This window comes from Bos grunniens, chromosome 26 (genome assembly GCF_055505025.1).
Source record: "Bos grunniens cultivar Pamir isolate PY7600 chromosome 26, Bosgru_T2T1.0, whole genome shotgun sequence".
Lineage (NCBI taxonomy): Eukaryota > Metazoa > Chordata > Mammalia > Artiodactyla > Bovidae > Bos > Bos grunniens.
In genome coordinates this window covers 18,856,840-18,872,604 of record NC_141190.1, presented here as the reverse complement: position 1 = coordinate 18,872,604, position 15,765 = coordinate 18,856,840, and the positions used below count along the sequence as shown (strand labels likewise).

The following is a 15,765-nucleotide window of genomic DNA, read 5'->3' as shown; positions in this document are numbered from 1 at the left end:
CTTGAATATTTCCCTGGGCCTCGGCCCCTGAATGTCCAAGGAGTGGTGCTGTCAAAGCAGCAGACTGAGCATCTGTGTCTGCGGCTTCAGGAAAATGTGCTTGAGGGCCAACAATGGATCAGATATCCAGGCCCTGGATCTTCCGTGGGGCATATGTCAAAACTAGGTTTCAGAGAGGAGGGGTCGGCCGCAGATTAAAGGGTGCAATGCAGCTTTCCTTCTGCCTGTGGACTCTGAAGACTAGCCCATTCTGTTCCTCAGGGAGCAGGACCAAATAACAGTGCATTCAGCATGTGGATGTTTCCCAAAAATCATTTGGGGCCTTATAAAAAGCCATAATAGCAGCAGGTTTCCAGTGAAATAAGGCCTCCCTTCTCCATGTCCGCCAGCCTAGCACTGGGCCACAAACAGGAATATCACAAGGGCCACAGCCAGATGACCTCTGGGCTCTAAGAACTTGCTATGAGAGGCCAGAAGGAAGAAAGGCAAAGAGCAAACAGAGAAGTCAACCTGGGGTGTGAACATGGCTGTGAAGGGCATCGTCAGCTCCCGGGGGCTGTCCCCTCAGCTCGCCCTGCCTCCTTGGTGTGAGTGGCACGAATCTACCCACCCAGGTATGCCTGTGGAAATGGGCTTGGAATAAGTAAAAAAAAGATCACAGGAGCTCGACATTATTCAGCCCATCACACTGTGAACTCCTAGAAGAAAGGAACTCTTCGCACTACTTTCTATGCAAACACCATGGACAAGGCAGATGGGGTGACTCTTTAGAGGCAGTTTCCCACAGCAGTGATGATACGGTACCCAGGGTATAACTGCTAGGATTCAAAGAGAAGCTGCAGCACTTTTGTGGAAAGGGTCTTAACCTCCCTGAGGCTCAGCTTCCTCACCTGTAAAATGGAGGTAATTATGTCCACCTCCAGGGGCTGACAGGGAAACTGAAGACAGTGAGCTCAAACCCACAGTAGGGTGCCTCACACATGGAGATTACCACGCACAGTGCACTGACTCTGGGGAGGATGATGCCTGGAGCGGCCGAGCGCTCATGAAAGGAAGTGCTCTGGCCATGCAACAGTCTATTTGGGGGGCACAGAGCACACTGGCTAAGTGAAAAAACCAATGCCTTGTGCCATATCCCGTGGTACGGAGGCAGACACTGGGAGTATGGGGGGCAGGGAGAGATGGAAGGAGGGAAAAACCCATGAAGGCTGTTGCAAAGTGCTCTTCCTGACATACTCAGGATACGCAGTGCAAGCACTGGCAGAAGCAGACTATTTGAGAGTCATGGCTGGCAGTGACGTCAGTAAACCAGCTATACCTGTTTAGGGCCTCGTGAGCCCTCAGTTGAAACTGATGGTGAGGCAGGTGTCGCATGGAAGGAAGGCAGGGTTGAGCACTGAAAACAGAAGTCTGGCATCTGAATCCTTTCACAGTTCACCATGTGACCCTGGGCATGACAGTTAATATCATGGAGCCACTCCCCGAGGACAGTGTCACTCCCAGTGAATTACCGGGAGGATTGGAGATGTGTGCGAAGCACCTAGTGCAGTGCCTGCCGTGTGGTTGGTGCTCGATAAATAGCAGGATACAATAACTATAAAACAGCTCCTTTTGAAGCCAGTTGCAGGGGGTTGTGTATCAAATGTGGAAAAGTGGGCCTGCTGTGGATGCTTATCACCACTTTCTTGGAGATTCATGGAGGAGGTGCCAGGGTCCAGGAAGTAAGCCCCAGTGGACCCAGACAGGTTCTGCCAAGCTGAAGCTGGGTCACAGCACCTGAGGGCACTCCTGAGCCTTGACCCACCAGGCAACAAGTTTGTATCTGTTCCAGAGAGGCCAGAAAAGTAGCCACTGGTTGTTGCTGGAATTAGCAAGAGTATGTTGGACACTGCAAGAGATCTGTAACAAGAGTTGAAGTCCTCCGGTTTTTGTGAATGCTTCCCATTTTAAAAAAATGAAGCTAGATTCAAGGCTGCCTCTATAATAATCACTCTTGTGCAACTTACTTCCAATTTTGCTTTCCTGAATGAGTGAGTGGAGTTATAAGAATGGTAAATAGGCAGGGTACACAGCAGAAGGTAGGTTTTGTATATGAACTTCACTGGCCATATATCTCAACTGGTGGAGGGAAAAGAAGGCTGGGAACAGCTGGCTTAAATACATCACCAAGCATGGTGATAGTAATAAAAAAATAACAACTACCATTAACAACTAACCATGAATATTTTAACATGTCCCAGCTACCACTCTGAGGGTTTTATGTGTTTTAACTCATTTGATCCTCATGACAGTCCTGTGGAATAGGTACTGTTATCTCCATTTGACAGATGAAAAAGGTGAGGCTCCCAAATCCAAAACAACTTGCCCAGGTTACACAGCTAATGAGCTGGAGGAGCTAGGATAATAGAATGCAAATGGATACAAAATGAATAAAATATTTGTCACAACTGTCATAATTACCTGTTATGGAAAGAAAATCTTCTTCTCATCAACGCCTTCTTTGAAAGAGCTCATTATTTTGCAAATCAAAAGAAATTCATGGGGTCTTCCCTGGTGGTCCAGTGGCTAAGACTCCACATTCCCAATGCAGGTGACTGGGGTTCAATTCTTGGTCAGGGAACTGGATCCCACATGCTGCAACTAAGACCCAGTACAGCCAAATAAATAGATATTTTAAAAAAAGAAAAGAAATTCATGGTCAGCACTTGCTGTACACTCAGTGCAGAGGAAGGGCCAGAGAGTGCACCAGAGTCAGACTTCCCATGTTGGGGTAGGAAGACTACACTCTGCTCTTCCCAACACTCTAAGCTGAACAAGAGTCAGCAGAATACAAGCCCCCAAAGGAACAATGAACTTGGCCTTGGTTACTGTCATTAATGACCCACTGCCATCATTGGCTAAGCATCTGCTATACGTAAGCACAGTGGTGATCACTTCATACATATCATCACCTTTAATCCCTGACTACGTAAGCAGTCTACTCTTGTCCCCATTTCACAGATGCAAAAAACGAGCCTCTGATCTCAGGCTTCCTCACCACAGTGAGAAAGCAGAGGAACCACTACCTCCCATGGCTTCTGCCTCTCTGCCACTTATTTGTCAACAACCTTGAATAGCTCTTAACATCCCAAGTCTCCGTATCCTCATCCATAAAGCTGGAAAAATGATTCCTGCTCTGACTACCTAACAGAATGGTTGTGAGGATCAAATGAGACATAATATTTGAGAAAGCACTTGGCAAACGGCAAACTGCTGAACATAGCAAGGGATCATTAGTCTTATTAATTACAAAGAGTAACACCTGATCCAGCTAAAGACACTCTCTGCTGCCTCTTTTCTCTTGGGAATTTGGGGATAAGTCAGAGCCTGCAGAGCCAGGGCACTCTTTTCTTCAAGTCCCTGGCATCTGGGTGCTGGGAAGTAGAGGTTCCTTCTGGGAGAAGAGGGAGGAAACAATGTTGTTTGAATTCTGCTAATGTTTTTCTCCAGGAACACTACAATGGTTGAGGTTCTACTGCTTCCGCTGTCAAAAAACATTCAACGCGTTTACTAGGCACCTACTGTGTGCCAAGTACCAGATCCAATGGATGCATGGGACCCCTAGATGTAGTCTAGGGGCCAGGAAATGAAAGACAGGAGGCAAAAGCCACGGGGAAGGAGCAGAGTGACCACAGTCCTTGGAGCTCTGCAGACTTCACAGTCCCCTCCTGGATTCACATCCTGGGGAGGGGGGGCAGGGTGGGGTGGGGGGTGGCAGTGCATGGAGTGAGCTCAGGGCACTGAAATTTTCAAGTCAAAGTACTTAAACTGAGTTCCAGTTCTGTGTCTGCTCAGCCTTGTGACCACCAGATATCAACCTACATTCCTGACTGTGGTGGCCTTCCTTTATGTTGGGTAGGAATGTTCCCATAGGCAAAATGAGAAGAATCAAATGCATGACTGACTGACCCGGGTAAGCAGGGTGCCTGAAGGGGCTCAATTAGAAGTTCTTATTTACAAAACGAAACAAAATCTTGCTCCCTCCCTCCCAATCTTGAACTATATAGGGGCTGAAGCTCAGGCTCTGAAATCAGGCCCTGCTGTTTACAAGTTGAATGGCCTTAGGGAGGGGACAGTACCTTTCTAAGGCTCAATTTCTTCCTCTGTAAAAAGGTGATAATAGTATCCACCCGTAGGAGGGTTGTAAGGATTAATCAACATACTGCTGAAGGATGCTCCTAGCACATGGTACACACCCAGCAAAGGTGAGCTGTTGCTAATCCCCCCTCTCTTTAAAACAACAGAATTTCAAGCCCACAGGCTCACCTCTAAGATCCAGGCTGCCTGGTAACAGGCTGGCTGCCTAGGCTTCAGCTCTAGTGCCAGCCTCCCAGAGGAAACAGGTACCAATGAGGCGCCATCCCCGCCACCTACTGCCTCCACACCACGCCCCACCCCTTTTCCTGACAGGTTCCCCTTTCCGAGGGCAACCAGGGCCACAAGTTGAGGGGCTGTGGCTGGTCAAAGGTGTGGGGACACAGTGAGTTCGGTTCCCCATTCCTGTGGGCTCAGAAAGCAGGGAGATCTTGCCCCCAACAGCTTACAGAAAAGCACATGGCCTGGAGCAGCTGACAAATGCACCAGAATGCCACGTCTCTGTAAGACCCTCTGCCTTTCACCCATCCCAAGCGCCCCCATCTGAACCACAGTCCTGCATCTCTGTGCAAAAGGGAACACGCCATGAGGAAGACAGCATCAACGTTCTTTGGGAGCCATGTGAATTGTAACAACCCAGAACTGCTTTGCTTAACTGGAAGACACTATTCACCTATCCCAGCCACTGACCACATTATTAGAAACCCAGAAGCAAGCGACATTCTGAGTGACCAAAAAAGATGTCACAAAAATCTACCCACCCAAGCTTCTGGACTTCCCTCTCTGGAGGGCCCTCAGGCTTCTCTTTAAGTCCGTCTACTATGGGGCTTCCCAGATGGCTCAGATGGTAAAGAATCTGCCAGGTTTGATCCCTGCGTTGGGAAGATTCCCCCAGAGAAAGGAAAGGCAACCCACTCCAGTATTCTTCCCTGGAGAATTCCATAGACAAAGAAGCCTGGTGGGCTACAGTCTGTGGGGTTGCAAAGAGTTGGACACAACTGAGTGACTGACACTAACTAACTCTCTACGTACAGTTCTAACCATCTCTGCCCTCTGTTTCCCCATGAAGTCAGAGGGGCTGCTATTTGAGCCTGGGAGACACTATCTCAAGAAGTGACCACTACGCGGAGATGCCACTGCACACCCACTGGGATGGTTACTATTAAAAAGATGGAAAATAACAAGTACTGGTGAGCATGAGGAGAACTTGCAATCTTTGTGCACTATTGGTGGGAATATAAAATGACGCAATGGCTCAGCAAAACAGGACAGCACTTCCTCAAAAAGCTAAACATGGAATTAACATACAATCCAGCAATTCCACTTCTAGACACATACACGAGAAAACTGACAGGATCGAGCAGATACTTGTACACCCATGTTCACAGGAGCATTATTCCCAACAGTCAAAAGGCAGAAACAGCCCAAGCGTCCATCAGCAGACAATGGATAAGCAAAACGCGGCACAGACATACAGTGGGGTTCAGCCCTAAGAAGCAGTGGGAGTACAACGCGGGTAAACCCCGAAGGTCTAACGCGGAGTGAAATAAACCTGACACAAAAGGCCTGATAGTGAATGATTCCCCTTCTGAGTGGTACCCAGAGCTGTGACATTTCAGAGAGACACAAAGTACAATGGTGATTGCCAGGGGCTGGGGAAAGGGTGAATGGTGACTCTGTGTTTAATGGGTACAGATTTTCAGCTGGGGAAGATGAAGAAGTTGTGAAGATGGACGGTGGTGAAGGCTGTACCGTAACGCCAAGTGCTTAATGCTACAGAACTGTACACTTAAAAGTTGTTACGATGGGATATTTCATGTTGCGTATATTTAACCACAATCTATTTTACTGTGGGCGGGGTGGAGGAGGAGAAGTGACACTGATTACCAGGGAGAAGACAGAACAACAGTTTTGGGTGGAAACGTGAAGCACAGCAGCTGGGAACCATCATATCGTTTGGGGCCTACTGCCCTATCGTCTCAGAAACCTGGGGGCCTTGCACTGTCATGAACACAGTAACTGATCTGGCAGGACTCACTCTTCTCATTCAGAGCCCAGAACAGGATTCGAGAGCCTCCCCACACCGACAGTGCCTGGGCCCTTGAGGCAGACCACTGTGTAAGGGCTCTTCCTTGTCAATCCACCTTCCACCCGCCACCAGTTCACCCCTATCTTCTTTCAGAGATAAAGGATTTGCAGAGAAAGAGGCTTTTGTGGTCCCTCCCCTCCACCAAGCAGGTGCTTTGTACATACAGGTATGAACTCAACACCCCTGAGTTGCAAAGAGGAGGTTATTCATGCTCAGCATACTTTGCTTGGAAGGGTATCATCCGTTTCAGAAAGATTCCCATCCAAAAATAGTTTTTAAACATTTCTTTTATAGTTTTGCTCTTTAAAAAAGAGTAAGCTTCAATGATCTGGGGAAAATCACTGGCTATGGTTTTTGTGTGTAAAAATCCTACAGCTTTGAATAATATGAACTTCATAAGTTCACAAAGTCTCTTTTCATACAGGATCTCACCTGATTCTTACAATGTCTCTGGGAGCTGAGCAGGGCAGTAGTCATCCCACTGTACAAATGAGGAAACTGAGGCTCAAAGAGATCAAGAGGCCTGTCCAAAGCAGCACACACAGCTAGGAAGGAGCAGAGAACTAAGACCTCATTTCCCTTGGATGCCAGACGACACTCTGGATTAGAACCTCACATTTGAGCAGACCATTTAGCCATGAAAGTAATTTTAAAAACAATGTTTGATTGTTTTATCCCCACAACATCTTTGAAATAAACTGGAAATACCATCTTTTTTTTTTTTAAAGAGATGATCAACTGAGCAAAAAACAAATGACTTGCCCAAGAGCACCATTCAAGAAAGTGGCAAAGACACCATAGCCTCGCCCTTTGAATGCATTTGACCTTGACCACTCCCCTTACAAACTTAACCTTGCCCACAATTTCTTTTTATTTCTTTTTTGGCCATGCCACGCTTAGCATGTGGCATCTTAGTTTCCTGACCAGGGATCAAACCCACACCACCTGCAGTGGAAGCTCAGAGTCACCAGATGGCCAGGGAAGTCCCCTGTCCACAATTTCTTGACCTTAGCATACTCAAAACTTAAAGGAGCCCATGCAGTTTTTATATAGGTTGCACCATATTTCTGTGAACTTGGCAGGGAGTAGACATACCTTTATTCTCTTTTTAATGGCTGGGGAAAAGAAAAGAGGTTAAAGAAATTTTTAAGTTCCTTTTCAGCTCTAAAATTCTATGATTCTAAAAATTCCCCAGCAAGTCAATTCAATGTGTAAAGAGGCCTGGAATCTACTTCACCCGCCCTCCGGCCTCACACTCTATCAGACCTCCCCATGTCCACCCTTGAGTTAATGGCCACAAAAAACATGTGTGCCTGGGAGAAGAGCCCACTCCTACATAGATGCCCACACAAAATGACAGCAAAGTGCTGCTGCTTGGCTGGGACTCTGGTAAGAGGCTTCATCCTGTCCTCCTCCTTCAGCCCCAGTATCTCCTTGCAAGAGGCCCCCAAACAGTGGGGAATTATATCCTAGGTATCTGAGAGCTTCTCCAGGCCTGGGCCGAGACAGAAGCCAGTCCCAGGAACAGAATACCACTTTGAGGTTGCAGTTAAATCTGTTCATTAGGATGCACCCACCCACCTAACACCCACCTAAGATGAAAGAGCATTCAGGACTGCTCCCTCCTGCTCTTCCACAGACCTTACAACTCTGTTTAACACACTAACTTCATCCAATAAATATTTATTAGGTACCTACTCCATGACAGGCATGGATCTAGGTGCCATAGAACAAACAAATAAGAATCTCAGATTGCACAGAGTAGGGGAGATAGGCAATGTCAGATGGTGGGAAGTGACAGGGAGAAAAATAAAAGAGGGAAAAGGTGGAGATAATGCTGAGAGCAGGCAGTGGAGGGAAGGGGATCAATTTTAAAAAGGATGGCCTGGGAGGGCGTGACTGATGAGAGGTGGCGAGTCTTGGAGGGGGAGGGGGGAAACCCATTTAGCTATCAGAGGGTGGCGCAGGAATGAAGAGCCAGAGAAGGCTGAGGAAAAGCAAGGGGGTGAACATCCTGTCATGCCTTGCAGGCCAACACAAGGACCCAGGATGAGATGGGGAACAAAGGAGTAACAGAATCTGACTTACAGTTTGCAGCATCTCTCTGGCTGCTGTGATGAAAATAGTCTGTCGGGAGACAAGGGAGGAAGCAGGAAGGTCAGTTAAAAGGCCGATGGGTAGCTTAGATCAGGATGAAAGTAGTAATGATTGTGAGAGTCAGTGCTGGATATATTTAAGGCGAAGTCAACAGGATTTATTGATTAAATGGATGTGGGATTGAGAGAAAGGGAGGAGCCAGGGATGATGATAGAATTTTGGGGGACCTGAGCAACTGGAAGAAGGAAATCATCATCAGCTGAGATGGTAAAGACTGGGAGAATGGTCGGGGGGCGGTGAGGGTGGGAGGGTTCATTCTGTTTTGGACACATTAAACTGAGAAGACTTTTAGACATAAGATGTGTTAAGTAGGCAGCAGAACATACATGGCTGGAGTTAGACCAAATGGGTTGAAATGATATATGTGGGAGTCACCAGCATATATAATGATACATAATTGTATGTATTATCATACAGGATCTCCATGTATGGTCAGATTGTTTACTGTCTGCCCTCGACCCCCACCCCAAACTATAAGCTCCATGAGGCCAAGGACCATGTCAGTTCACAGCCAGCAAGGTACCTAGCACTCGGTAAATATTTACTGAACAAATGGAGAAGTTGCCCAATTACTCCCTTAAGAATAGTCACAGCAGCCCACACAACGAGAAGTACACTCTCTTGCAACCACAGCGCCAAGCCCAGCCAGCCCAAAACAGGGCCTTGGGTCTGTCCACCCCGAGCTTGAGATTCCAGAATGTAAGTGGATATGCTTGGCACATCACAGATATCTGGGTTTCAGCCTTGCCACATTCTCAAAGGGTGGAGCTGGGCAAGAGACCTGCCTGTTCTACCACATCTACTTCTCCCTGGGATGGGCAGGGGAGGGGCTGCCTCACCCACTCACAGGCAGAGAGATTGCATCTATCCAGGACACAAGCACAGGTTGATGAGAGCCCCCAGAGGAGTCATTCCCCTCCTTCATGTATTCTCCGAAGTTTGAAAAGACCACTCAGCACCTGAAGGCAAGAACACAGACCTACTGGGAACCTATTGCAAGTAATAGATTGGAAAAAAAAAAAAAAGTGACAACCACAAATCTTGATGAGATGAGACTACTGACTAATCCTTCTAGCTAAAGCAAGACTCCCTAACCAGTGGGCATCATGTCTCCACTTCACCCACCAAGTGACCAGGAAGACAGAACTACGGCCAATGAGTGACATAACCAGGCGTGAGATTTCAGCTCATTAACATCTCAGTTTAGAATCGCTACCTCTGTGGAGATGATAAAAACAGCTCTATAGTCCCCTCCCTTTCTGATATAACGCAAGCGCAACCCTAAGATGGTTGATGACTTGCTCAGGGTTACCCAGCTACAGGCCCAGGACTAGAAGTAGGGTTTCAGCATTCTGTTGAGGGCTTCTTCAGTGACAAAGGATGGGTAAGAGTTACAGTGGGAGTTTTAGGCATTAGTCTTGTAACATAAAATTATGTCCTAGTCAACAGGGACGGAGAAGGCAATGGCACCCCACGCCAGTACTCTTGCCTGGAAAATCCCATGGACGGAGGGGCCTGGTGGGCTGCAGTCCATGGGGTGGCTAGGAGTCGGACATGACTGAGCGACTTCACTTTCACTTTTCACTTTCATGCATTGGAGAAGGAAATGGCAACCCACTCCAGTGTTCTTGCCTGGAGACTCCCAGGGATGGGGGAGCCTGGTAGGCTGCGTCTATGGGGTCGTGCAGAGTTGGACATGCCTAAAGCGACTTAGCAGCAGCAGCAGTCAACAGGGAAACTACAGGTGTCATAGGAAACACCAGGTACACACTGTGAAGTTAAGAATGGTTCCTTCGCTTGTACCAAATTTGTCATCCTCCAGGGTTCTGCTTGGCTTTGGACTTCATGAATAAAGCTGTTTATAGCAGGACCCACAAAAGTAAAATATTTCACAAAAGTGAAATAAAGATACACTAGCAGATTTTCTTTTTTAATGCAGATATATACCTCAGTAAAATGTTAAGGTGAAAATTTTATTTATTTATATTTATTTATATCTAATTTTGGGGGACTGTGCTGTGAGGCTCATGGGATCTTAGTTCCCAGGGATTGAACCTGGGTCACAGCAGTGAACATGCTGAGTCCTTACCACCGGATCACCAGGGAATTCCTGTGTAAGCTTTTTAAAATCAACAAAAATTGAGTGCTTCCTCTGTACAAGTCACTGTGCTAAGTGCCTAGTATGTGTGTGTATGACAATATGAGTGAGTGAGAGAGGCAAACACACAAACACACAAGGTCCTGAAGGCTTATAGTGCCGTTGCTGATAGAAGACTACAACATCAAAGAACTGTCTAATAATATGGATTGGATCACTGTTACATAAGTGGCATAAGGCGACTCAGAAACAGCAATTCTATCTGCTGGGGGAGCTGGGGGATTTGTCAGGCAAGGTGCTTCTAGAAAGATAAGGGATTGGAGGTGGACCTTGAGGAGAAGAAACGCTCTTGATAAGAAAGGGGAAAGGGCATGAGCAAACACAGGTGACCTTAATGTCAAGGAAGAGAAAGAAATTGTGTCATAAAGGGAAGGACTGGACCAGACCTGAACAGCCTTGGAAGTTAAAGTTCTTGCAGGAGTGGGAGGTGCAGAAAGATTTCTGAACAGGGTTTGGAACAGGTGAATTAACAGATGTCTTCTGGGATACCAGCGTGTGTAGGCATTGGATGAATGACTGAAGATGTACTTGTCTCTGTTGGGAAACTAACTTCAGCCTGGGAGATGAGCTGGCTTCGAGGTAACAAGGAGCAGGTCTGTAAGACCTGCTGAATGAAGAACTAGCAGGTCCCAGAGAATGACTCCTCCAGGTCATAGAGGCAAAGAAAGTTAGCAGAGAGGGTTCCTCAAAGTATAAAGTTAGACAGCTGGAAGAATGGAAGCGTATAGGGAAGCTAGTTGAAGGCAGGGAGACACAGAGCTGGTTTAGAAGCATTTAGACTCTGAAGTTAGTTACATCAGTGTCCAGTACATGAGTCTGGGGTTGGAGAGGTAACAGCTGAAGATAGAGTGTAGGTGTCTTTCCAATGGACAAAGAGTTGTGGGTCTAAGATTTCTCTGGGAGGGAGATGAGAGAAAAAAAAAAAAGAATGTAAAACTGAACCATGGGGATTTCCCAGGTGGTGCAGTGGATAAGAATCTGCCTGCCAATGCAGGGGACATGGGTTCTATCCCTGGTCTGGGAAGATTCCACATACCTCAGAGCAACTAAGCTGGTGCACCACAATTACAGAGCCTGCGCTCTAGAGCCCGTGAGCTGCAACAACTGGAGCTCCTGAGCCCTAGAGCCTGTGCTCCGCAACAAGAGAATCCCCTGCAACGGGAAGCCCTCACATCACAAAAGAGTAGCCCCCTGCTCCCTGCAACCAGGAAAACCCAGCACAGCCAAAACTAAATAAATACATAAATAAATTTTGAAAAACAAACAGAACCACGGTGTCCCACACTAGGAGGTGTTGGTGGGCCTGAGTGATCAGAGAAAAACCAAAATGCTAAGGAAGGAAAAGTTTTTGCCAGGAGGGTAGTTTCAAAGGGGAGAGAGTTGTCAACAGTAAAAAAAAAAACAAACCAAAAAACCTACTAAACAATTACATACACTAAGCGCATAAATAATAAGTATTTGTTGAATAAATGAATGAAAGAAAGCCCTTGGATTTGAGAACCCCCTTTCCACGTCAGAAGAATGGCTTGTGTTGCCCTCAGACAAGTGGATTTCAATGCTAAATTTTATGTCGTCCTCCCTATAAAAAAAACATGTTGCTTCTTGCACAAGTCATCCTGTCCAACACACAGACATCCTCCCCTGCTTTCCCCTTGTTTCCCCTCATTTTCATTCCCAGTTTCCGAAACTCAAGCAACACAAACCTGTGGTGTCAAAGGAGACAGGAAACACCAACTAGAGTTTCTACTTCATTAATAACTCTGCCTGTGGCTCCTCTTACATAAAGGGATATGTGGCAACTGAGTAGGAGAATGAAAAGGAGACTGCGTTCTAATCCCAGCTGTACTACTAACTAGCTGTGTGGCTGAGGACAAGTTGCTCAAATTCTCTGGATCTAGACAAGAGGAGGTAGGTCTATCTGGAGTCTAGACAAGTTTCCAAGGTCTCCTTGAGCTCTAAAGTGTGTGATTTTATCATTCTCAGAAGGTCCTTGCAACACTCTCTAAGAAGGAAGTGAAGTGAGTACAAGACCCGGGGAAACGACCGCCAGACCTCTTACCCAGGCGGAGCGCCAGGATAGGAGGAGTGTACCCAGAAAGTGAGAAGGCGCTGCCGGCCCTCGCGGATCACCAGCGAGCAGATCCCATCCCCAAGGCTGGGAAGGATCCCAACAACATGAGCGCGATTCCCACCCCGCACCCCACCTTTCCTAGACTCCCAGACGGCCCGGAGGCTCTAAAAAGCCCTGCGGGAAAAAGATTTCTTTCCCAGAGTCCTGCGCTGCTTTTGCAAGTCGGATTCCAGCAGACATGATCTGCAGCCTGATAATGACACAGTCTTTGGAAGGAGCGACTGTGCTCGTCTCGCTTGCTCAGAGTTCTGAGGACGCCTGGCCGCCCGCGCCGCGCCCCGACGTGCGGGCTTCCTACCCCGGCCCCGCGGCCAGGCCAGCAGCGCCCCAGCCCGGGGCCCTCCTTCCCTCCGTCGGCCCCTCAGCGGTCTGCAAACATTTCCTGCCCCTGCCCCCACCCCCACCCGGAGCTTCCCAGTTGGAGAGAGTTAGGCTCGCAGCCGGGTCAGGGCTCGCGGTTGCCCCAACTCTGCTTCCCCGGCCACCGGGGCTGGGAAGGTGACGGGGCGGGGGGGGGGGGGGGGGTGTCCCGCCTGGCTCGGGAGCAGCCATCGGGGAAACCCAGGCGCCAGGAGCTGCGGGAGGTCGCTCGGGAGAACCAGTTCTCCCGCAAGGAGGAAAACTAGCCGGGCGCCGACGACCCTGCTCCCTTCCACGTCTTACCTGCTCGCTTGCGGGGGTGTCCTGGGGCGGTCGGCCTCTCCCGGCGCTGTCTCCCCACGCAGTTGCCCATGCTGGCTCTTCAGCCGGGCCCCATGCACCGGAGGCGGCGGGCTGATCTGCTGCTCCGCGCTCCTGCCCCGGACGGCGGCGTCCCGGGTCAACGGCTCCTGCTGCCCAGCATCGGGCGCTCACCAATCTCCCCCGGGGCGCGCTCTACCCCGGCACCGGCTTCGCCACAAACTTTGCGGACGAGGGGAGAGAGGGAGGTGGCCGACTCCCCAGCACAGTCCCAGGTGGCCGGGCCAGGGGGGCCCGCGACGGTGCCCTGCCGAAGACCAGCTCCGCTGGAGGGGCGGAGAGAGGGGGCGGGCACCGCGGCAGCTACTCCCGGCTAGCTCGGGGCTCCCAACTGGGGCCGGCCCCCCGCAGCCTGTCACTCACCTGCCTAACCCCGCCCCAGCCCAGCCCCGCTGCCTGCCGCCGGCTCGCGGTGCCCGCGCCGCCGCCGCCGCCCGCCCCAGGTGCGCATGTGACCGACGGCACCGCCCCCTCGGGCCGGGCCTGGTTTTCTCATTGGTTTCCCCCAGGGTGCGGACCGCCCCCTCGGCCCCACCCAGCCAGGTGCCCGCCCCGCCGCCCGTCTCCCGGGGAGCTGGGCCGGGAATTATTCGCCCTCAATGGCCCCCGGCTGCGTGCCCGGCAGCAGCCTTCCCTTCCCTGAGCCACCGCCCCGACTCCAGGCCCCGCCCCTTGGGAGGGACCGTCCCCATCCCTCCCGGGAACTGCTTGGCCTGGAGCCGGCAGACACGTGATCCAGGGAGCGCCCCGCCCCTCAGCCTTCGCCAGGCGATTGGCTCGGGGAGGCGCGTGCGCTGAGAGACCCGGTCCGTGCCACCGCCCACTTCCCCTCCCACGGTCTCCAGTTCGCGTCATGGCCGCCGCCGCGGCTCTGGAGGCGGTGGCGCCTCTGGGTACCCTGTGGGGCCTCGTGCAAGACTTCGTCATGGGTCAGCAGGAGGGCCCCGCTGACCAAGTGGCTGCAGGTACGGCAGACGGCGCCGCACGGCTTCCGCTTTGGGACATCCAGGAGGGAGCGGCCTCAGCAGAGGCGCCTGGAGGGAAGGGAGTAAGGGACAGCGGTGACTTTGAGACATTGGTCCGGGGCTGGTTGTGAGCAACGCATGCTTGAGAGCCAAACAAATTGCGAGTCGCTTGCAGTCTTCCTTAAAACGCCCTTACGCCCCTCGTCTCGGTTTATTGCCACTCTGTGCGCCGGCCGGGGTTAGGAGAATCATTAAGGTTTCAGAGATGAGTAAATTGCTGCCCAGCGAGGGCATGAGACTTTCAGATGAGGCCGGTGGAGGAGCTGGGATTCGGACCCAGGTCCTCCAGTTTAGAACCAGGGGCTCGTGCTGCGAAAGCACGTTGTTTCTATGAAGTTGACGTAAGAAGAAGCATCTTCAGCGGCATCAGCTCGAGTCGCGTGGCATGTTGGGAGTGGTCGGGCGGCCGGATCTCTGACTGGCTGTAGTTGCAGAGAGGAGGAGAGAAACCTGTCTAGGGGGAGTTTGAGATGTTCTGCGTATCCTTCTTAAAGCTTACCCTCCGTTTCTTGTTAAAGTTCTTGATTAATTTGCTTTGTGACTTTTTAATGTGGTGCACGTGGTGCTTGTTTTTATCTTTTCTCCAGAACTCCTGTTTCCTACTTTTGATCAATTTAGGAATCTCTAAGTTCTGGCAGCTTATCTAAGAGTTGAATAAAACAAATTACAGATTTCCTTGGAATTCTGAGACTTTACTCTCTTAGGGAAAAAAAAAAAACCTAAGTAGTTATTGAATGTTAGAAGGCCTTCAGACCTGACATTTAAGTAATAGAATACAAAGTAATCTTGTCAGTACAGATGACTTTTATTTTTGGAAATTTTGCATGTTTTAGGGAGAAGTAAAGGATACATTTCTCTTGAAAACTGAACATAATCACTTTCAGGATGTGTGAACAATGAATGAAGTGAATTTGTCAGAAGCATAAACCATTGATCCTTAGTGATATCCCACTTTCACTCAATGCTTCCACAGTTACCTAACACATTTTTCAAACATGATGCAAAGTTATATATAAATACAAATTACACTAGATCTGTGACTCCCAGGGACCTACAATGTAGTGGGAGAGGCGATCATGCAAACAGTACAATGGACCATGGAAAGGACTGCAAGAGGTATTTGCAGGGTGACATGGAAACATCGAGGAGCAAATGAATGTCTGATGCAGTCATTCCACTGAGCTGAACTTCGTACAGCTTTGTGCACTGTAGTGTGTTCTCAGTGCTTGTGATTAACAACTGCACTGTGTTATCAGTGTCATTTTCCCCAATGTTTTATTATTAAAAATTTCAAACATCCAGCAGAGTCTCAATAATTTCTTCAAAGACA

General features: G+C 49.3%; 2 protein-coding genes across 15 annotated transcripts in view; one reads left to right on the top strand and one right to left on the bottom strand.

Annotated features, from left to right (window-relative positions):
• UBTD1 (ubiquitin domain containing 1) overlaps positions 1-14,074 on the bottom strand; it is a 51,458-nt gene extending 37,384 nt beyond the window's left edge. The window contains exons 1-3 of one of the 3 annotated variants that reach the window (XM_086379422.1): positions 13,333-13,767; positions 8,312-8,350; positions 7,319-7,338 (exon numbers count right to left, since the gene is read on the bottom strand). Coding sequence is in view for 1 of the 3 variants with exons in the window: in XM_086379420.1 (XP_086235546.1) it covers positions 13,333-13,402 (70 nt within the window). In the remaining 2 variants the exon portion in view is untranslated. Of the gene's footprint in view, positions 1-7,318; positions 7,339-8,311; positions 8,351-13,332 lie in introns of all 3 variants that reach the window. The other 2 variants (XM_086379421.1, XM_086379420.1) reach the window with 2 other exon arrangements.
• Positions 14,075-14,235: 161 nt separating this feature from the next.
• The window catches only part of MMS19 (MMS19 cytosolic iron-sulfur assembly component), a 35,584-nt gene continuing 34,054 nt past the window's right edge, over positions 14,236-15,765 (top strand). For all 12 annotated transcript variants that reach the window (XR_015155876.1, XR_015155875.1, XR_015155874.1 and 9 more), the window contains exon 1: positions 14,236-14,375. Coding sequence is in view for 4 of the 12 variants with exons in the window: in XM_086379383.1 (XP_086235509.1) it covers positions 14,264-14,375 (112 nt within the window). In the remaining 8 variants the exon portion in view is untranslated. The remainder of the gene's footprint in view (positions 14,376-15,765) is intronic.